At 36.1% G+C, this 24,065-nt stretch overlaps 1 protein-coding gene across 3 annotated transcripts in view; it reads right to left on the bottom strand.

The window, feature by feature from the left end:
• Positions 1 to 5,022: 5,022 nt before the first annotated feature.
• Positions 5,023 to 24,065, bottom strand: part of grik1a (glutamate receptor, ionotropic, kainate 1a) — a 51,284-nt gene continuing 32,241 nt past the window's right edge. For 2 of the 3 annotated variants that reach the window (XM_026273659.1, XM_026273660.1), the window contains 8 exons: positions 23,132 to 23,239; positions 22,605 to 22,808; positions 21,217 to 21,440; positions 19,293 to 19,411; positions 14,934 to 15,151; positions 13,016 to 13,241; positions 11,079 to 11,329; positions 5,023 to 6,076 (listed from right to left, as the gene is read on the bottom strand). In XM_026273659.1, coding sequence (XP_026129444.1) covers positions 5,924 to 6,076; positions 11,079 to 11,329; positions 13,016 to 13,241; positions 14,934 to 15,151; positions 19,293 to 19,411; positions 21,217 to 21,440; positions 22,605 to 22,808; positions 23,132 to 23,239 — 1,503 coding nt within the window. In that variant the 3' untranslated portion in view covers positions 5,023 to 5,923. The remainder of the gene's footprint in view (positions 6,077 to 11,078; positions 11,330 to 13,015; positions 13,242 to 14,933; positions 15,152 to 19,292; positions 19,412 to 21,216; positions 21,441 to 22,604; positions 22,809 to 23,131; positions 23,240 to 24,065) is intronic. The other variant, XM_026273661.1, reaches the window with a different exon arrangement.

Raw genomic sequence — 24,065 nt, 5'->3', positions numbered from 1 at the left:
CTTTATGTCCAGGTTTTTTAACGTGCCACGGGGAGCACAAAGTCCCTCACTGTTTTGAGAGGAGTTTCAGGTAAGATGAGTGGTGCATGTAACATGCATTTAACCTGTGACCTCATTCATTCAAGATTACAATGATGAAGACAAAAAAGAGAGGAACGGCTTGGAGGTTTTGATTAAGAGTTATGAGGTTAGCAGATTAGGGACAGGGAAAACAGTATTACGGCAGTCTAAACCGAATCCTAGAATTAATCAAAATACTAAAAAAAAAAAAAAAAAAAAACCTTAAGCTGGCAGTAAACATCATCACATTCAGCAGCACAGTAATATTATGCCATCTGTGTGGATTTGAATAAAAGCTCTTATTCACTGATGCACTACACAAGTGTAGAGATACGATATATTTACTTGGTATGAGTCACTGATACTTTGGCGTTTTCCCTGATACTTTTGCTGAATTTCCATGTTTTTCAGAGCATCACCCCCACAATCCCAGCCATGCCCTGCATCACTGACAGAAATGGGCATTATAAGCCTGATCCTGATCTTATCAAGACCTTGTTCAAGAGGAAGTGAATGATTCTCCAGTGCTGAATATAAAGCTTAGTAAGATAACAGCACCCACTACACACCGTCTCGCTTTCCTCTCTTGACCTCACACAGGCTGGGTGTCTTGAGGTCTGCTTCTGCAAAAGAGTATCATAAAGAAGCTAAATCAAAAACTTCATTAACATTTAAGTGCCACAGTAATGGGATAAAGCTCATAAAAAATGGACACAAGAAACTTTCTAACTCATTTTCCCATTCCTTGAGTAAAATATCCAAGCTGCATTTTTTAATAAAATGAAAGTAGATAGTGAAAGAGGCTGGTCAAGTGTTAAAAAAGAAAGAAAAGAAAACACCATAACATTTTTCAACGTAACTAATGCCCAATTGGATATCTCAACAAACCTGACAGGACGCGTCCTGTATTGAATATGCTCCTGTGAAAAATGGACGATTTTTAAGAAATCTGAAAGTTGTTTTGTCAGTGTTAGTGCTTGACAACTTCTGTGTTGTATCAAAGAAGAAGAAAAAAAAAAACAAACAACAAAACTCACCTGAAGAACAGCGTAAAAAAAAAAAAAAAAAAAAAAACATTGCAAATGCAACCGCAAACCTAACAAATTACTATAATGAATCAGTCATTGATAATAAATCAAAACATACATCGCAACCACCAACTTAAGTCCAACTGCCAAACATCGAATCTTATGAGTTGGTTATTTTTAGTGAATCAAAAACGTAGTATTAAGGTATAAAAACTCGATTATCATGGGAAGAAGGAGGCGGGAACCGGCAGACATTTAAATACAACTTACTAATAAATAATAATTTAAATAAAATAAAATAAAATAAACACAAAACAGCGTGACAGCCCCTCACGGACAACTGTCGCGCACAAACAAAACCAAAACACAAGATAAAACCAAGGCCTGGTCCTCTCTCGTCATTGACTGTCATCGCTCCTCTTTTGTATGTATCCTTCCAATCTCCTCCGTGGGACTTGAGACCGGTGAGTGGAGCAGGTGTCGCTCATTTCCCAATGAATCCACCGGCCTCACTCTCCCACTCAGCTCTCGGCCCCTCCCCACTCGTCACACGTAGCTATACTTTACAGTACAAGTCAGTTTCCAAAACGAAATCCAGTCAGTTCTTTTTCTTTCATTTTGATTCAAAAACATATAGTGAAACCAGTGAAGTTCAGTTTCCAAACTAATGGCGTTAATAGAGAATGTGAAGCTATGTCACGCTGCATTGCAAGCTGGGGCACCACAGCCATTTTGAGAGGATCACCCTCTTCTACAAATGCTGACAGTTTGAGAAGCCCATGGAGTTACAAGGTTTAGTGGTGTCACTCACTGATCCAGGATCAGTGATCTATATATATTAGTTAGAAATTCATCATGAATATTGATGAATCAAATCAAACAGGCTAGATTAGATTGTGGTGTATTTAAAATGGAACGGAATTGTAAAAACTGAATTGTTCCGTTCTTTATTCTCACTCAGATTTAGAATAGCACTAGTGTAGGCCTACGCTAAATTATAATCAAAAAGAACAAAACATTCAATTTTGGGCAACTATCCATTTAATAGTAAATGAGTCCCATTCAGATTCACCTAATTACAAGCCAATAGAACAAGAGTAAGATGTCTATTTGTTTCTAAACCTGTCCTTCAGCTACACAGTGTGAATCTTTGCGGTTGATGTCCCATAATAAAAAAGACCTCACTAATGACACAATGCTGTCTAATCAGTGCACAGCCTTGCCTCTCAGACAAACGTGACTGTTATTTGGCATAAGAGGACAGTCATTAGCTCTAATAGAGCACTTGGACTTGTGCATGTCATCTCCTATGGCTTAATGTGTGTTTGAGGGTTCTCTGAGAGCATTACAGAAACTGTGCACCTGCAGCCCTCATTCAAAATCTTGTCCCACCAATAGACAGGATGGCTTTATCACGGCCAAATGGTTTAGAGTGTGTATGTGTGCGTTGAGTTCTGGGTAACAGGGACAGTGGGCTAGAAAGGCCTGAACAGACATCTCATGCAGAGATAAAATAACCCAGCATGCTGCATGCATCTGGTGTAACGGACAGCAGATGTATATCTTTAAATTTGGTAATTAAATGCACTTCCTCTGTGAATTGTTGTAGGGGACAATTTGGTCAGTTGGTCTAGTCTGGATAAATTCAACAGGAAAAAAAAAAATTAAGGAAGGATGCAGTAACTAGGAATAGTTCATACACACACACACACATACGTTTGACACAACCCATAGGCATAATGGTTTTTATTCTGTACAAACTGTATATTCTATGGCCCTACACCAACCCTACACCTAACCTTAACCCTCACAGGAAAATTTGTGCAGTTTTACTTTCTCAAAAAAACTCATTCTGTATGGCTTATAAGCATTTTGAAAAATGGGCACATGGGTTATGTCCTCATTAGGGCATAGTTCAGTTAAATGGCAGTATATCATAAATGTCTTCAGCTCCAATTGATTTTGGTTAAAAGCAACTCGATATTTAATTAGCTGAAAAGGAAATCATAGGAGCTGCCATTACTTTCCTCTATGTCAGTCAGCACCTTACCCTCCAGTCCAGTAGATGGTGTGATTAAATTCAAAAAGGTTTGAAACCACACGAGGGTGAGTAAATCATGAGTGAAGTCATTATTTTGAGTGAAATACTAATTGAAAGTTGATTACTCTCAGGCCTGATTTAGGGAATTCGCACCATTATCTGGAAAACACACTGACTTCGAATTGAAGTTCAGCCTGCGTAGTTTATGTACGACTCTGGGGAACAACCTGATGTCTTTTTCTCTTTACTTCTCTCTTTCTCTCCACTGCTTCCTCTCAGCCTCAGTGTTCAGTGTGTTTGCTTTGACATACACCGTCCCATAGGTCCCACCAAGCTGTTCAGCAGACAGAGTCAGAGTAGACCTGTCTGTGAAGTAACGGGTGAATGTGAAACCGAAGAGCAATTTCCTTGTCTCTTTCAAACAAAAGCTTTCAAAATGAATCAAGATGTTTGTCAGATTATACACTTCCAAATGCAGGCTTCACATCACAGAAAAAAGCTTAGAAGCTGTTGTCCCAAATGGCATGCATTAGCATAAAAACATAAAGCAGAAGACTGATCTGTCATTAGTGTGAAAGTGACACCGTACTCTGACTGACAGATAGTGTCTGTTCTCATCTGATGTTGCTATTAATCATCACAGAGGCACTTAGTAGCACACGGACGGATCAGATCTGCAAGGTGTGTTTACTAAAGCTGATCGCATTTGTTATCTGGGGACATCGATCTGACCCTCGCCTCTGACTGAGGCGTTGTTACACTGTACTGATATCATATACTTGATCTAAATCGAGCAAACAAATTATTTATGAGGTTAAGGTTATTCTCTTTTATGTAGACACATAATATGATTGTTTGGAGGATGAAAACATTTACATAACATTAACATATGGTGGGTTATAGAATTCTCAGATAAATGAAAATCTAGGAATCAGCTATAAAGGAAAGATAGATAGGCAGACAGACAGACAGACTATTTTTAGGTCGCTAATCAGTAAGTTTGTAACATTGTGACAAACCAAATACTAAGAAATTCTGAAAATTAAAAATGAACCCCACTATTACATGATAATAGCTCCTGCTTTTAAAGCAAGGACGCTATGAAGTTGTTTTCAATGGCCATCACATGAGTTCAGTGAAGACTGAGGGCTTTGAAACCGACTGCCAGGCCCAAACAGCCCCGAGCAGTCCTTCCTTATCTTCTTAAGTGTGAATGGCCCTCAGTCTCTCTGAAGCGCTATAGTTTCTATACGTTTGCCAATAGCCCACGAGCTTCCCCTCACATGTGCACAAACTCACAAACACCACAAAACATCTTTCATCTCTATATTCCCCAGAGAGCTAGAAAATGCATTGTCTTTCTTGTCCAGACACAGCTGACCTATATATGTAATACAGGAACACCAGCATGTCCAGCCCTATGGTGTAACTGTCTCAAGCATGGTTCAATAAATTACAACTTTTATAAATGAAAAAGAAAAGCTTTAAAATGTTAAGAAATACATCCGGCATAATTGTACAAGTGTCTGTTTTAGTAAATGGCAATCATTTCTTCATCCATATATTATTGAAAGCATAGGAACTTGATACATATTGTCTCTGAAAACCATGTCCTCTGGTATGACATCGGCTAATAAATCGTTCATATATCCTAATGAATATAGTTTGAATATCATTCATATTTAGCTGTGGCGCACGTTTCAGTAACATACTGATTGACTAAGAGACTAAATTTTGCTAAATAATTTTTTGTTTGTTTTGTTAAAAATACATGTTGATATCGTTTGTATCAAAAACAAAAAAATTTTCTCCTAATGTCCTAAAAGAACCACAGATTTGTTTTTGTCAAAATATCTAAAAACTGTAATAAATAAAAAACGGTTGAGTATTGCTATAGGGGTGATACAAATATCACTCAACTTAAAATGGTATAATTTTCAGCAGTTTTGAACGAATGACTGCAAAGTTGGTCTTGAAATTGTCCAACAAGTCATGTGGAAAAAATGGTTAATTATAACATTTTACATTAACGTTTTTATAGACACACTTTGAGCAAATTCATCTGGAGCACACAAATCTAATCAAGATGATCGCCCTCATCTCGTAACGTCTTATCTTTTCTGATATGCATCTGATGACACATCTGATGTATTTTTGGCAAAAAGGCGTTTAATCTTCGGAGAGTAGTTTGTCTGGGTCACGGAGCAGGTAAGACTTGAAGCAGAGGCTGACCTTTGAACTTAATTTGATTGTGCCTCAGTTTGAGGGAGAATACTTGGGTCAGTCCCTCGAGGCATGCGCTTCATGTGCAGCAAGCAGAACGTCTTGAACTGTTAGGGTCAAAATGGAGAAACAGTCATGCCTTACATTCCCTTTGGAACAGCCACGGATTAGAAGCATCTTCTCTATTATTTTCTGTCGTTATATAATGCTGCAATTAATAAAACCCATGTCACTGATAAAAGAACGCCTGGAATGAGATAAATGCTCAAGAGTGTGTAAAAGATTTTTACGCTTTTATTTCTTAAATCGAGGACAGCACAAGAAAATGCTACCGTGTAATGCAATGTGCTTGTACTTTAATAAATATCTCAAAATAAATGATTCCTTTCATTTTCAGTTCAGATATTACCTGTGGACTTAACACAAGACCAACACAACCCACATAATACTGATATAAAACCCTGCAAATTTATGAATAAAAAGCACATAAACAATTGATTGAAAAAACAAACGGCCTCAGAGATTGATGTCACCGGCAGGCTCCTTGCTCGCGTGGCGGTTGAGGGTGGATCTAGGCCATTGTCTCTTTCCTCTGGACGCGTTTGGGGTTACATAAGACTCCAGACAGGCCGGCTCTTCCTCTGTGTCTGCCTCTCTTCCTCAACGCCTTGTGGCACCTGAGGGATATGCCCAGGTCTTCCATCACAGCACTGAAAGAGACACACTGTCAAAAAATAACACGAGGGCTTGCGTGAGTCTCCACACACACACACACACACACACACACACATGCAGACAGACACACACACTTACAGTACATACACACACTTCAAACATACACACAGCATCCAGTTTGCTTATTCAAATGAATGTGATGCTTATAGTGTCACTGCATTTGTTTGATATGATATAAAAAAACTATCAGGAAAATGCTTGCTTTGGATTTTGAAATGATGTGGAGAAGAGGTTTGGGAGTACATGGTGACTTTAATGCTCTGAAACTCTCATGCGATGACTTCAACTACCACCCTAAATCTCTTCAGAAGAAAGATTCGGTTTAGACTGCAAGGACACACTATAGATTTGACTTGCTCTATAGCCCATTTTCTAATGCATATTTCTGTGTTTCAGAGTGATTTTTCAGGTTTTGGTCTGGTCCTCCATGAGATGTTCAAGGCACAAAAGCCACGTCTTTATGCCCCTGGGGACGTGGGAGGCCGATAAAGCCGGTGTGAGCGGTGAATTCGCTCCCGGCTGATTACGGTTATCCTGTGGGCTAATTTCAGAGCCGGTAATCTAAGACTTTTTAATTGTTCTTTCTCTTTGAGGGCATCAATATTTAATCAAGTCATTATGAAGACTCTTCTCTTGATGTCATTTCTCGGCCAAATACAGCTAAAGTTAATTACATTCCAGAGAATGATATCAGTGTTTCATGACTACGCTCATTGTCAGGTGTTTGACCAAAGAAGAAGTGAATGAGTGGAGTTCACTGATTGAAGAAAAAACAAACAAAAAACTTTTACTGCAACTTTACCTGACGCTGGTTTCTGTATGTGGCTTTTCATGAACATGACCATTTCATTATCAAAATGGACAATAAGCCCAATCTCCTAAATGTTTTTTGTTTTAATAATATAATACAGCTGTTAAAAATCTAATTCATATAGCGGGTGTCAAAACGATTAATCGTGATTAATCACATCCAAAATAAAAGTTTGCTTACATAATATACGTGTTACTGGGTATATTTATGTGTATATAAAAATACACACACATGCATGTATATATTTAAAAATATTCACATGAATATATATATATATATATATATATATATATATATATATAAATATATATATATATTATATATACAATACAGTACACACACACATTAAGTTAATTAACTTAATTTCCAAACTGATTCAAACATCCGTATTCTAATTTATTAAAGTGAATCCAAGATTAAATAAATATTCCTTAAATATCTGACAGGCTTGGTTTTCATGAACATGACCATTTCATTATCAAAATGGACAATAAGCCCAATCTCCTAAATGTTTTTTGTTTTAATAATATAAATACAGCTGTTAAAAATCTAATTCATATAGCGGTGTCAAAACGATTAATCGTGATTAATCACATCCAAAATAAAAGTTTGCTTACATAATATACGTGTACTGGGTATATTTATGTGTATATAAAAATACACACACATGCATGTATATATTTAAAAAATATTCACATGAATATATATATATATATATATATACACACATACAGTACACACACACATTAAGTTAACAATTAATTGTGATTAACTGATTTCAAACATCCTGTATTCTAATTTATTAAAGTGAATCCAAGATTATAATAAATATTCCTTAAATATCTGACAGGCTTGGCCAATCTTGAGTAAATGGCAAGGAAATGCACATATTTTGTCTGGACAAAAGAATGTCACAGATTTATCTAAAAACCGTTTTCTGTTTTGCCTCTCTACTCAAGAATCAGGGGGTTACAGCAGAACAGATCATTATCATAACCCTCATGATAATTATCATTACCTTCACTGTGCGGGCCAATCTTTTGATGGAGCAATGAGAACATGAAAGGCAGAATTTAGGCCATCAAATCTAGAAGGTCAATTATTTTTGCCGCGAATGGCCGTAATTGAATAGCCTTCTACCAATAAATAAAAGTTTCAGAGAGCACTCCATTTCTTCTCTGTCTGCAGACAGGGTGTGCAATGAGAAATGAAAGCGTTCTTCATCTCCTTGAAGACCGTACTAAATTTCTGAGCCGCATGAGCGCTGGATTGAGGTCAAGAGTTTGGGCAGATGGTTTGGAAGTAACCAGTGGATGGGCGAAGGAGGGAAAGGAGTTTATATTTCTTTAAATAACGCACAGCCCTTACAGATATGAGAGTGTATGGCTAACATGAAGAACATATGTCATCCCTGAGGAGCCGGCCGCTCTCTAAATCTGTTGATAAGGACGTGCCAGAGGAGGAGATGGAATCGCTTCTTTGCAGCTGCTGGGATTGGACTCCGTAAAAGAAACAGAAGGCCTTGTGCATGCAGAACAATGATCAAAATAGAACAGAAAGACAAAAAGCAGGAAAAGATCAGTAACATGCAAATGATTAAAGTGATAATAAAATATAAGCAGCATTCACATGCAAAAAAAAAGGGTAAATATCAGTTAACGTACATCTTTGTTTTACAATACTAACCATTGATAATCAAATAAATACCCTCATGCAACTGCAAAAATTCAATTAGGGTTGTTAATAGTTTGAGATAAATTTGACCAGTTATTTTTTTTTAATGTAGAATGTGCATATATATAATAATTATACATTTTATACATGCAAGTCAAGGCAATTTAATATTTTTTTAAATATATATAGTTACATAATATTTTAAGATTTTACATAGAAATTAGTGCTGTCAATCGATTAAAAAAAATTAACTAATTAATCGCACAATTTTTAAAAATTAATCGCGATTAATCGCAATTAAAAGACTGAAACTTTTTGGATATGTAAATGTAAATAATTAATGTAAACTCAAGACAAAGAAACTATTTAAATTCAAAATATGATTGTTTATTGGAATTTTTGTTTAACTTGTAACACAGATTTTCTCATGTACCTACAACATACCTGCAATAAACCATCAATATCCTCCAAATTAACTGTTGGCTTGAAAGCCATATTTATTACAGAAATAAAAACACAGGCATGTAAGTATCATTTGAATTTCAAAACAATCAATGCCAATAAAATACAAAAATGATTTCCATGTTGAATTCTAAGTGGACTGCAAAAAAATTCCACAGTATAGTCATTGCCAGTGCTTTAAGTGGGCCTGTACGCACCAGTACTCAGTACCGCCACTTCCAAATATAGCTCTTGAGCGTACCGCCACCTCTCCGTGCGCCCAGAACATGCTTGTAGCGTACCGGTACGCTCATTTGGACATCTGTTTTAATAGAGGTTTTAATCTTTTACCTGCACTGCCGATTTTCAGAGCGCCCTTCACAATGCAAGCTTCCTAATTCATCCCACCCAGAGCAGAAACTACATTACCCATTCACCCTTAAATTATACAAGTGAATAGCGCATGTGTCGCTTTTCCCACTGTTAAGTGTCAACAACTCAACGTGGCCGGAGAAGGTGTGTGAAACTCGTTGTGAGTTATACTAAAGCAAAATCTTGAGTATGTATTGTCTGATAAACATTAAAAACTGTCTGCGGAGGTTGAGTCGTCCTGCAGCCCCCGCTGGCTGTTCATTGGCTGCAGCATCTTTTTTCTAAGTTCTAAAAAAATACCGTAGACGGCAAGGCACAAATTTAGATATTCATTTATCGAATTAATCTATAGCCTATGCACAAAGACAATATGATCTTTTTGTCCCCTTTTTGTTTTAAAGCTTGATGAAGAGAGAGAGCGCAAGTTGCTGCAGCTGCGAGGAGGACAGTGATGCACGCGCACAGGAGTGATTGACAGTTCGCGGCACTGTGTACAAAAAAATACTCCGCTACACAATTATTTCGTTATTTTCGCTTAAGCTTATTAACGTTAGCGTTACAGAAAGGTCTGATTCACGCACTGTTACAGTCATTGTTTTTTTTTGTTTTTTTTTTTAAACAATGATATTTGAGTTCATGATTTTAATGTTGCTGTTTCTTGTGGCAGACTGAATGAAGAGTAATGTTTCTTGTGGCAGACTGAAGAGTAATCCGGCAGAGTTTTATACTGAAACTTTCCGTCTAAAAGTCCTTCCTTGGTCTTATCCATATTTCTTTGCACGTTGAACACACATAGGCCACAACTGGAAATAAAAAAAACTGCAACCGCGTTAATTGCGTTATTTTTTTTTAACGCGTTAAATATTTCAAATTAATCGAATGCGTTAACGCGCTAATTTTGACAGCACTAATAGAAATATATTTGCATATTTTATTAAAAAAATAAATTTATATATCTATATCTATATATATATATATACACACACATACATAATTTACATTTTACTTAGACATTTCTTATCTATTAAGTCAATGCAATTTTAACTGCAATAATTAGTAAATAATCTTTCCCCAGTCTTTACCTATATTTCTAAACTACACCACAAGTGTCTGATGGCCATCTTATTAAAGAAATTATATTTCATACTTTGAATTTTAAAAACTAAATTCTGCTATTCAATGAGTGTAAGTGACTTCACTTTTGTTAAACATCCCATCTGGATTTGATCTATAGATCAAACAAAACAATTAAAAAGTCAAATAAATGCATTCCAGACATATTAAAATGGCTGTTGTGAATCAACACATTAAATTTTACACTTCACGTCACGCTGCTGTAATTGCCAAACTGTGCTGAAAGCAGCACTTTGTCATCCAGATCGGGTAATAAAACTTGCAAGAGCATGATAGTGTACTACATCAAATTTTTGACTCTCTTTTTTGCTATGTATGTCATGCAAAACAAGCAAGCTAACCAAAAAAAGTTTTAGAAATGTAGAAGTAGAACACCTGCATGATAAACAGTTTGTGCTTTAAGTCTGCGACAGGTTTCTGTCCAGTGGGCTGCTGCAAAAACATCCGGCAAGTGTCTCATTTGTGTTTACATGGCTCATTTCGGCTGTGACGGCGGTGAGGTAATTAGCTCCTGAAAGACTCAGACCCCACGGGGCTGTTCCGCCAGCCTCCCACTCACCTCTTCAATATCGCTGTTTTTGCGTGACTTGTAGATGAACTCTCCAATGGCCACGAACACAGACAGCACTAGACCAGCGGCCAGCACGATGAAGATGCCTCCGATGTTCTCCACACCCAGGGCACTGGCCTCTTTGTTGTCCTCCTCAGGGCATCCGTTACCTCGCCACCATTTCTCCTTCATCATGTGCAGCTTTCCCTCTTCCTGGAGCTGCAGGATGGCAATGGTCACCTTGTCCCGGTAGGGTGAGCCTGCAAAAAAAAACATAGTTCTTTAGATGGGGTCACGCAAAAAACACACCAAAATATATATTTTTTTTAAACACACAGAAGTCACACTAAACTTCAATAATTTTAATTTAGAGATGGAGATCATATTTTGGTATTGCAACTTTCTTCAGGCATTGTTTTTCCATATTGTTAGAGTATACATACTAACATAAAACTTTTATAATACAATCTACTTGTTTCAAAATGCATGGAAATTCAGCCAATAAGTAGGACAAAAAAAAAAAAGCAAAGCAAATTCAATGGGAACTCATTAACTGTGTTGTGTAGTGTTTTCTTCTATAATCAATTCCCAAAACACATAAAAAAGCCGCCACTTTTCTTGCCTTAAGCCTACTTTACACAAGGCAACTTTCTGAGCAATTTTGTTGGGCAATCAGGTGAGACACGGGGCCCATGACTGATCTTAGGTATCCAGATATAGAAAGTTATATTTCTAATTTCCACTCTCAATGAAAAAGTGCCTAAGCAACATTACCTTGTGTACCTTAAGACTAGTAAGCAGGGCTCGAATTAAAGGGGGATGTGGGGGAATGGTATCCCCTGTTGAAAAAAAATTACAAAAATCATCTGTAAAACCACTATCCCCCCTTACCATCCCTTTTAGATTAATAATGTGTGTTATGTAAAACGTATAATGCAAATGAAAAGTGAAAAATAATCTAGCCTGCTTATGATAATTCACAAACTTAATAGCGGTGATTAGATCAGAATCAGAATTCTGTACTGTATCAAGCTGTTCACAAGGGAAATCAAGTTTTAGTAATTTTCCACACAAAATGGTTCAAGTGCAACTTCTGAAGTTCTTTAAAAAGATTTTTCTTTCCTTTAAAAAGGATTTCCTTGATTATAATTTAAAGACATTCCCAACATTGTTATTGTGCTGTATGTGTGACTGAGGGACTGAGAGAAGATAGCAGAGCTGACATTATCGACTTTGCAAAAACCAAACATAAACACGTCTTGAGAATCCAAAAGCATTCACTGTGCAATGAAGCATGTTAGAATGCCCTTCAAGCAATGAAAGAAAAAAATAGCCATGTATGAGTTTTTACATTTTTACATTCATTGTACAAGCAATGTACTTTTCTGAATATCAACACGTGCGCTAGCACAAATGTGCTATTAATTTTATACAACAGAGCATGGCAACACGGTGTTTCATTCCTTGAATGAATCAGATTTTGAATGAATCGAGTGAGCAAGTGATTCAACAGTCCATTCAGGACTCACTTGTTTAGTTTCTAACTGAATCAGTCGTTTTGAATTAATCATTTGATTTGAATGATTCAGTAAATCATTGATTAAAACATGGACTTGCTGCCACCTACTAGGGTTGTCATCGTAAGATATTGTGTACCAATATGTACTTACACTGTGGTTAGGGTTACTACATACACATGTAGTTACTACGAAAGTACACAAGTATTAGGGACACAATAAAAAGCAGGACCAAAACCTTTTTAAAAATTACACAAATTTTGTAATCATTATGTAAAATTAGCTAAAGGTACCACCACCCCCAGCCCAGCTGAAAAAGAAACTGACCACACCATTCCCCCTGAAATATTTTAACAATTTGACCAAAGCTAGTAAGGGTACAGTTAGGGGGCTCAATAGCTTGTCAGACAATTTATAGGGAACCATTACCTATTGGTGTCCCAACTCCATAGCCCTTAGAGTCGATCAGGCCTCCAACCTGGGTGAGGTTGCAGTTTCGCTGGGTGATGTACTCAATGCTGGTGGACTCCATGAGGAGGGCATAGTCGGTGGTCAGGACTCTGGTGATCCCTTCCTTGTTGTTCTTCACCAGGGCTGTGGTCTTCCTGCTGCTCATGAATGCCCACATCTTCTCGTAGGTTGAGATTTTTGATTTCTAAAAGCAAATAAAGAGTTTCAGAGAGTTGATTCTGTCTTTAAAAAGCACAATATAAAGACATGATTCACGCCACCAGGATCGATATTTCTTTTCATTCTTTCAAGTTCTTGTCTTCGGATCTTGTTCTTTCACCAGCTACTGGTATGGGCTTTACAAGTCTGATACGTTCTCCCTGATCTCTCATTAGGCTGAGTCAAAAGGGGACAAGTTGTAAAATTTTGTGTCTGAGTGTGTCAGCGGACACCAGGGGGAAATGGGACAGCTGTGCGCTAAACCTCTCACAGCTGATTTGATTTCTTGGTCCTCCACAGTCCTGTATTTTTCTAGATATACGCGGATGTAATCATAGCCTACAATCTCGGTGGATAAAGCTCACATCGGCCTCTGTACATACTTCTGTGCTTTATCTGTGGCACTTGTTTGTCTTTCTCTCTCTCTAAATGATGAATGGTGCATATGTGTGGCTCATGCTCATAAGATAGATCACTGGATTATTGGAATTACGGGAATTTTAGATGGCCGGATTGGTGGAGGTAAATAGAGTTCAGGAGGATTTCAGGGAGATTTGTGAATGTGTACGCTTGAGGTATTAGCAAGGACTCTGTGATGGCATCCTAGAAAATGAAAAGAATCAGACCTTTGTCACATTTGAGTAAATTAATTTCATGTGACTGAAAGATTCATTTATCGGTTATATTGTTGCACATAATATTTAATTGCAAAAACCTGCATTCAATATATATACTTGATATTATATGATTATATTTAATATATGATATTCAACTGTGCAATCTAATTTCCTGTTTTTATGTTTAGATGACGTCTGCTGTTATCTAAATTATTTGTAAAAAAAACCTTATCATTTAATAGCAGTTTATTATGCAAATAGTTATATATAGTTATATATAAACAACAAATTTGGACAAATAAATAAATAAAAAATAGATATATATTTCTATTTATTTTATTTATATACAGTATATTCATATACAAATGTAGGTTATTTTATTATGTAAAGACATTAAAGATATTTAATGTAACAAAATATAATTCATTGTAAAATAGTATTAAAATAGAATAGTTTTCACAGTATTTGATCAAATTAATGCAGCCTTTTGAACAGTAATGCTAATACATACACAATATATACACATTTTTGGAAAGAAATACTATACAATTTTATTATCGGTTATCGTGTGACTACGAACGGTTATAAGCAAATTGTGTTTAGCACAAATTGTGATCTGTGTTTGCATTGCTACCTGATATAAATTCTTTAGTGAGTCTGCCACTAAAACATCAGACAGTGTGTGCAAAATAAACAGCACAATTATCGATCATAATCTATTCGTAGAATTCCCCTTTCAGTATGAGGGGACATTTATTGGATGTGATGTTTTTTGGTTGACACACAACTCGAAACCCATCTGTGTGTGACTCTGCATCCATTTTATTAGTTTGCATCTCATCATGAGACAGATGCACAAGATTGATCTTCTTATTTTACTTCCTAGCAGAAATTCAATAAACTTACTCCTAAAAGCTCTAGCTCCTTCTGTGCAGGCGGCCTCTTGTAAAATTGATAATTTGCTGAGTGTGTGGACTGTGGCTGACAGTTCCTTCTGTATTTCAATAGCTTTCATGTGAACAGTGTGATGGGGTGCATCGATCCTGCATGTAAGATGTTACCTTAAAGAAAGTCATTGTGGAGCCATCTCTCACTGCTCCATATTCAATTCTAGTCTGCTTGGCTAAATCGTCAGCTGAATCGATTGGGGAGTCCATTCTCTCCACTGTGAGGAAAGCAGCCAGGTTGGCTGTGTAGGAAGATATGATGATTAAAGTGAAGAACCACCAAATCCCTCCCACGATTCTGGTGGACAAAGCCTTGGGCATCAGCTCAGATCCTGAAATAACATACAAGCGCTTAGCAAAACACAGACAGCGGCCACAAGTATTTGGACTCTTAAGCCATGCTGAAAAATGTTTGAATGTCATTGCAATAGATAACAAAATACAAAACCAAGTGACATTTAACAAAAAACAGCTTTACAAGCAAATGACATTTAACAAAAAAAAAAATTGTTAGGTTTTCGATTAAATAATAATAGATATACTGTTTAAATAGGATGAACACATTTGACATCTGCACTGTAGTTTCCTCTGCTAGGAATTGATTCTTACATCCTCTTAAAAGTGTATTTCTTTGTTTAGACATATGGCTGATGGAGTGTAAAGACCAGAAAACCTGAAATCTGATTATCTTACTAAGAATAACATTCTTCTTAACTACTATTTCTTCTTATTTTCTTACTTTAAACGGTTAGTTCATCCAAAAATGTTGTTTCAAACCTGTAAGACCTTTGTTTATCTTCAGAACAGAAATTAAGATATTTGTGATGAAATCCAAGAGTTTTCTAATCCTCCATAGGACAGTAATTCTCCATGCAACTACCACGTTTAAGGTCCAGAAAGGTAGAAAGGCTATCGTTAAATAGTCCATGTGACATCAGAGGTTCAAGGTTACGAGAACACTTTTTGTGCCCAAACAGAACAAAAATAATGACTTTATTTAACAATTTCTTCACTTCCGTGTCAGAAAATATTACTTTGGGTTCCAAAGAGGATTGGTCTTGTGATTTTGAAACCACATTAGGGTGAGTAAATACTGACAGAAATGTCATTTTTGGGTGAACAATCCCTTTTAAAAAATGCATACTTCTCAAGAATCTTAGTTTTCTTAATAGTGTTAAGACAAAACATTATATCATAACAGTCTTTGTAAATATCTATTTAAAAGGCCCATTTCAGTCTAGAAAGAGTGCAGATAAATGCAACAGACTGCAACATCCTGAGAAAAGATAATCAAGATGGTAATATGCTAAAAGATACTAACAATACTGAGAGTTAATTATAAGATGAAAGCAATGCTGAGTGCTAAACTCAGGTCTTAAGAACTTTCCTTGTTTTTCATTCGACTGTCATGAATTCAGCCCCTGATTCAATCAACATATACATGAACTTTAAAAGGTTCAGGTTTCGAATGGTCAGATTGGATATCAGACATTACTTTTTCCATTATTCTTTTCCAGAATGAGAACAGAAAAAGAAACGCTTTAGGGATAGAGATGCTGCCTTCCTCTGAACCTTTTATCTGCTGATTTTGCTTTTACCTTAGAAAGTGGTTTACACACTTTCATCAACTATTTCACAATATTTGTTTTGTTTTACTTTTGTTTTTTACTGTAGAATAATTTCTCTTCTCATTTTTTAGAAGCACTGTCTCTTCTGAGAAAACAACCCTGATACACAAACGCATACACAAACACACACACACACACATCCCCGAACAATCACCCACACAAAAGGCTGAGAGTCACCAGGGACACCAGCAGCGTGAAGCTCGCTGTGACAGACAAATTTTTTTTTTCTTTATTTTTTTTTATCAAGGGCTCATACTCATACTAGATTTTAACCTTGAGCTTAATGATAAATCTAATGTGTGTTATTCTAACTGGGACTTTTTTACTATGGTTGGATAACTTAAAGCACTGATAGATAGCTAGAAAATTAAACCGTCATGGGAACTGTACTTCATCTTTGCAAAAAACTTTTTTGAACCTGTTTTTATAAGCAAAGTCACCATTCTGATTAACTATGTGTGTTATTAAAATACATGGGAGGAGAACATCCTATTAATGGATTAATTTTTCTGCCAATTTTTTAGTTAGAAAGACAGACCTCTAAGTCTGATATATGATATATAATATGATATATGAAGCTGCAGTGATTGTCTTTCATGCACAGATACCCAGGTGAGGTGGCTGGAAGTTGAAACGATAGTACAATTCACAGTGTATGTGTGTGTGTGTGTGTAGTCCATGTGCATTTGTACGCCTTCAGCGTCATGTGGAGCACAATTTTCAAATCAAATTTTATTGCCAGCTATAATTATTACCCTTGATCTGATACATCTAACATCAGTGATTACCCACCAAAGCAGTCAGCAAAAAAAAAAAAAAAAAAACTGCCATACATGCTGTTTTCATTTAAGGTAGTCAGTCATGAGAAAAATAATGGATAATGATTATATATTATGTTACATATTTCTTAAAAGAGGAGAAAAAGGCTAATGTAAAAGTGTTTACTATCTTTCAAAGCACTCTGCTAGCATTAGTGTAGCTAAAAAGTCAAAACTAAATATGAATCCCACTAAAAAGTAAAAGGGAAAACTGTTTAATGTGTTTAAGATGGTCAGGATGGGCTGTTTTGATTTGAGTTTTTGATGGGTTTTGGGCTAGTTGGCTGGTCTGGTTAGCTAAGATAGTTAATAACCAGCTTGACTTGGTTGGAAGATCAGCTGGTCTCCCAGTCTAAGAAGTTAAAGAAATGGTCAAAACCAGTCTGCAAACCAGTCATGACCAGGCTGGAAGACCAGCTAAAACTGTAATTTTTTCATGATCTTGACCTTTCAGTGATGCTTATGCTAATAAATCCCTTTGAAAGATATAAACATTTTTACATTAGCCACCTGGGGAGCAAGAGCTCACTAACAGACACCATGAGGTGTGTTGGTTCCTTTGAAAATGCTGTCTGTGTTGCTTCTCTCAGATAATTAGCATAGCTAAATGCTAACTACTGACCTATGTCTTACTCTTAAATGGCATGGGGAGAACACAACTGTCAATCATAGTTCGGATTTTATCACAGTGTAAGATGAGACCACAACTTCAGTCTATTCACTGAAGCAAAAAAATAAAAAATACAAATAAAAGGAAAATCAAACAGACAGCTGACGAAACCCCAAACAGAACCACAGAGGCTAAACTTTGAATAATCCTCTTGAATATTGCTCTGTCAGCTTCATGACAAAAACAAACAGCAACTATTTATGACATGTTCTCACTGCTTTTCTGCTGTTGGCTAATTGGTACAACCATGCATGCGTTAATTGATGAGATGTTTTAAAAAGATGACAAGGTTATTTCAGTAACCTCATGTAGGAGGTTTTGCTGTGGTAGGTAATAATGCAAATACACACACACACACACAAACACACACAGATGAATACTTAACTAATCAGCCCAATTAGCACTATGAATGTGTGTGGGATTCAAAAAGCCTGTTGATCCTATTTAAGGGGTCCATTTTATAAATATATTTTATCACTTTTTATGATAATGATAGCCAGTGTTTCTTGCACCAACAAATCTAATCAACCTTTAGAATTGAATTAGGATTAACCTGTTATTTCCCGCTGTACCTTTAAGATTGTAGTTTTTCTAAGTAAACACCCACTTTACATCAGTGCTAGTAATTTTCATTCAGAAATTTGGACATCCACTAGTGACACAAAATGCTGACCACTGCACTCCACCACTTTTCTGTAAAATTCCTGTTAGCGGTCCTTCTTCATGGCTGAGCAGTTCTTCTGATGTAAATAAGATTTATCTAATATTTCAGAAGAAAACTCTTTGTAACGTGAGGTCAGACTATGCTGCATAATGATTTGTCTGGTTCTCCAGTGCTCATTAAAGCTGCTCTTGGCGTTTCACACTTTTCTGCACACCTGACAGGTCATCCATTTAGTTTCATACCTTCTGTAGCGGAACCTACAAGCCTCTCCTCACTAGCATCAGATCCATTACACCAGAGGAAACCCAACTAAAAGTTTGCAAGCCAGAACAAAAATCAATTTTATAACTGGATGTGACTTATAACTTTGCAAGAGTGTGTTGTCAACTTTATACAACTACAATTCCCTACTGTATGAATGTCACTGCATAACAAATCTCAAAGACCCCTTAAAAAACACTTAACAACTCTTTCTTTTCTGAAAATTTGTATCTAATAATTTCAACCAGCTGATCTCAAGGTGATCTTTAGTGGATGTACAGTATAAAGTCCCTTAAGCTCACATCACAGAGATGTAGCAGAGCAGCCACAGTGCTTGTGCCGTTTTTCTTGATCTAAATAAATGCCACTTGGTTCAGTGTTTTTTGTCAGCTAAAACAATGCAGCAGTCTTTAGGTGTTTTGTGTGACATACCTTGACGCATTAGAGCCGCAACACCAAACCATAAACTATTCAACAGTGTGAAGTTGTTCTCAATCACTTCAGAAGACGGGTTGCAGGAGTGAGGGTTATACCATTCATATGGTGTAAACCTGCCAAGAGTCAAAGAAAACAGCTTTACACAGAAAAAAGATGCAGACAACACAGAAGACTGAGTATTAATACAGCGCTTGAGAGGCTTCATGTATGGCAATTTCTAAACTGCTTTCGCAGAACAGCTAAAAATTGTCTTCTTGCTACAGGCTATCAATAACTGCTCCAACCAAAGCTTAATAAACATCTTGTTTTATGGGAAAACTCTCCAGTGTTTCAATATCTATGGTTAGCAAGAAAAGAGAGAACTGGAAAATGAATCTTTAGTTAAACTGCAATGTCCTTTCCATTAACCAATTTAAATGTTACCTAACTGTTTTTTTTAACCATTATACAATTATTTTAATTAAATTATTAATTATTATTCACTTTTTGCCTGCATTTTGAATTTTGCACTTGCATTGTGTTTTAGGGTTAATGGAAATGTCCGTAAAATAAATAGAAAATGTCCTGGCAGAAAATGTTTCTTTAATTACCTGTAAAACATAAAAAAAATATTACTTATTGGCGCTGTCAATTTAATATATAATCCTGTGATTAAAATTAAATACACATATATCATAAATTAAATATGTAAATGTACTCACTGTGAGATTACGTAATAAAAATACATATTTTATAGTAACAAACAAGATCAATAAATAAATAATAACAAGCTTTATGAACACAAATCGTTGTAATGTTTATTTTATTGAATTTGTCTGCCTTGAGCACTGCTGCATCACATTTTTTTGTTTAATCAATACTCAATTTTTTTTTTTTTTTTATATATACAGTGCTGGAAGCCAAAAAGAGAAAACTGGCGGAAATTTCATTCTGAAAGTGATTACTGTTACACAAGAACATCTGAAAGACACCTTCTCCACTCTACCACTCAATAATTGGGTCATTAATAAAACCCTCATGGTGAATCGATGCCTGATCAGAACGTGTCACAAGACTCATTTGTCATGCCTCACGGTGTGGAGAATCTCACTTTATAAACTGCTACTATCAAAGCTGCCAAATTCAAGATCACAGTTTAAAAGCCCCCCAGCAGACTGTCTCTGTGAACAAATGGGTCATTCAGTACACGTGAACCCACACTAACTCTGAGACCCCACCAGATGTCCATTAAAAGAGTAATTTGCCCATTTGCATTTTAATTGAACCAACCAATCATCTGGCTCTGATGGGGTAGCATGCATGATATTCTCTTTAGGTAGAAGTGGACATCTGCCAATGTTTATGAACTGGGCTTCAATACAGACGCAACCTTGTACTCGCTCATACAAAATACAAAACATTGCTAACTGAGAAATTGCATTATGTATTTATTGTGGAAAAAGTGCATCTGGACAAACATGACTGAAATTTTTACATCATTAATCTATATTCCGACAGCAATATAATATCGTCTTGGCACTGTGCTTATTACATATTGATCTGATTCAAGATTCTGGCGTCTCATGAGTGAAGTGATACAATATGAGAGGAATACACTGCTTTAAATGCACTCCCACAAAGAAACGTGATATCTATCGGCACACTCTGCAAAACAGCTCTACGTTTTAAATCAGAGGGCGCAAAAACTTCTTGACAGCTTCAAAGAGAGATGTACGATGTTCCCTTAAGCTGCAGATAACAGCAATATTCTTCAAATGACAGCCTGATAATGTGTCTTACATGTGACGTCAAACCATAAAACATCTGAAGACATTTTTTGAACAATTGGGTCAGTGTTCCTAGATCTGAAACCCAATTTGCACATTTGCTTTGCTATATTTCCAAGAAGCAGATGTTAAACCAAAGTGTTCATCCATACCTGGCTATCACAAAGAGCACACAGCTCACTCCAAGACAGGCCAGCAGCACATACATCCAGATATCTGGGGTGAGAGGGTTGAGGAAGGAGAAGACGCCTGGATTGGTGCCGTTTGGTTTGCGGTACAGTATGCTGATGCCCAGGGTCATGAAGGGTTTGGAGAAGTCAATAACTTTCTCTCTGACATAAGTGATGGTCAGCGGAGCTACAGCCAGGTCAGCTATCTGGTTAAGGGGACAAAAAGAGGTTTACAAGAAGACAGGAACTCATTTCGACTGCTAGGAAGAAAATGCAGATAATATCACTGAGATGCAAACAAGTGATGCCTGTGGGGATGGATCCCACAATCGGTTTGAAGCTTTATGAAGCTCATTTAAACAAAAGATGAGCAAAAAGACTCTTTTATAGATTTATATTCTTACTATACTGATGAATACTGCAAAGACACTGGAGGTTGACGAAGGTTATTAAAAACAAAATCTATGTCGAAGTACAAGGGTATTCATAATCAATTTAAAACAGACTTTTTACAGCCAGATGAAAGCACAAATGCTGTTTCATATTGAAAAATATCGAATTAATTTTACAAAGTATGCATTGCATACACAAATGTCTTCCTGCCAAAGCTTTAGGCTACTTAAACTTTCTGTAAATAAACATTATCAAGCTAATTAAATCAAACATGAAACAAAACATAATTCTTAGCTCTTCTAAATTGCCTGTGAAGAGCCAAGTTACAAAAACATCCATTTGAAACAGAACTTTCTTGGTTAATCAGGGTATTAAAGGGATAGTTCAACCCAAATTAAATATTTTCTTACCCTCATGTCGTTCCAATCTCATAAGACCTTCGTTCATCTTCAGAACACTAACTAAGACATATTTGATGAAATCTGAGAGCTTTCTGATCTTCTATAGACAGCAACTCTACCACCATGTTCAAGGCCAATTAAGCTGGTAAGGGCAACATTAAATCAGTGGTTCAACCATCATTTTATTAAGCTACGAGAATACTTTTTGTGCACAAAAATAAATAAATAAATAATGGCTTTATCTAACAAACTATGTTAATCATGTCCTTGAACGTGATTACTTGCATTGCTGTCTATGGAGGGTCATAAAGCTCTCGAATTTAATAATAAATATCTTAACAAAGATGTCCGAAGGTCTTAGGGGTTGGAACGACAAGAAGGTGAGTAATTAATGACTGAATTCTCATTTTTGGGTGAACTATCCTTTTAACAGTCTAGTTGTAGTCTCTGAATAGTGAGATCTAAACTGAAATATAATGGAGCGAAAGGCAGAAGGTCATCTACAAAGGCTGCATTTGGATGTTACGATCGAAAGACCTTGAACATTTTTGTAAAGCATCATGGGAGATCACTCACATGATCGATTAGTTCCCGCACCATGCCGTTCCATTCGCCTTTGTCATTCTGAGCTCCGTATTTCCCATCAGAAACCAGCTTGACTTCATAAGTGAATCCCAGGATGTTGGACAGCTCTTTAAGCAGGTCTAGACAGTAGCCCTCGAAGCGATCGTTCCCATACAGCACCTTTTCAGACTTCTTATACATAACGTAAGGGTTTTCCTGTTCACAAGATAAATTCACATGTAGTGACGCAGTTGGTAAAATGTATTATACTTGATTTAAATATGTCACAAAGGCAAAGTTAGCTGGCCAGATGAGAGTCAAAAAACAATAATTAAACAAATGTAAAAATTATTTTTTTGTAAAAACCACTCACATTTACTAAAAATGTTTTATATAATAGTGCTGTCAAACAATTTATCACGTTTAAACGCATCCAAAATAAAAGTTTTTGTTTGCATAATATACAATATGTGCATATTGTTTATAATTGTTATGTATACATCAATTATGGATTGATATTTTATAAGTTATAAGTTTACCAGGATTGTGGTGACGATTAGCGTTCTGTTAGCCATAGAGTCTGTGATGTTTTTGTTTTCCTTCATCTCAGTCAGTTTGAGGCCAGTAAAAGAGTTCCACACTCCAATCTAACAACACAGTAAAAATGACATGAGTCTCTGTTTCTGAAATTACAATAAAAGATGAAACTGAAAGCTGGAGTAATGTCTGCTTAATGAAGCAGAAAACACTCTTTCCAACATTTCAGTAAATAAAAAAATGTCAACAGGATATGTTGTATTTTAAATGGAAATACTTTTACAATAAATAAAGAGGATTTTATTGTTTGACCAGCTTGAGGAGTTTGATATCTTAAATAAATATGATCACAAAAGAAGATATTACCTGATACACCCCCAGTCTTATTTAAACTACAAACTGCATTAGAGAAATCTAATTATTCTTGTGAAAAGCTTATTCTTCTATTTTTTCACTAGTCTCAATTGTGAGATATAAACATGCTTTAAAAATAGGTTCTAATTATCTTGGAAAGGAAATACGTCTCTGTTAATATCAACACTTTGCAAACTTGTAAAACGTGTTGCCAAATTACTAAATAACATTTAATAAAAGCTGAATTTATAATTTTAAGGGTTTAAAGGGTAGAAAGTGGTTCGAAAAGCTAAATTATGACAGTTATTGACATGCTAATTTGACTAACATTATACAGGATCTTAAAATAAAATAACAATTAAAAGTATGATATGATCCCTTTTAGTGTTGTCAAAAGACCCGGTACTTTGGTACCAAGTCGGTACAATTTTTTAAAAAATGTGACGGTACCAGGTTTCTTTAAGTACCGGTAGTACCGAGGTCCCGTTCAAACCCGGTTAAGCGCTATGATTTCCGCGAAGCAGAAAACGAGGACGGAATCTCAAAATCCAGTCCTGAAAATGAAACTTACATTTTAATATG

This window comes from Carassius auratus, chromosome 10 (genome assembly GCF_003368295.1).
Source record: "Carassius auratus strain Wakin chromosome 10, ASM336829v1, whole genome shotgun sequence".
Lineage (NCBI taxonomy): Eukaryota > Metazoa > Chordata > Actinopteri > Cypriniformes > Cyprinidae > Carassius > Carassius auratus.
Note: the sequence above shows the minus strand (reverse complement) of the source record. Positions and strands in the feature narration are given on the sequence as shown.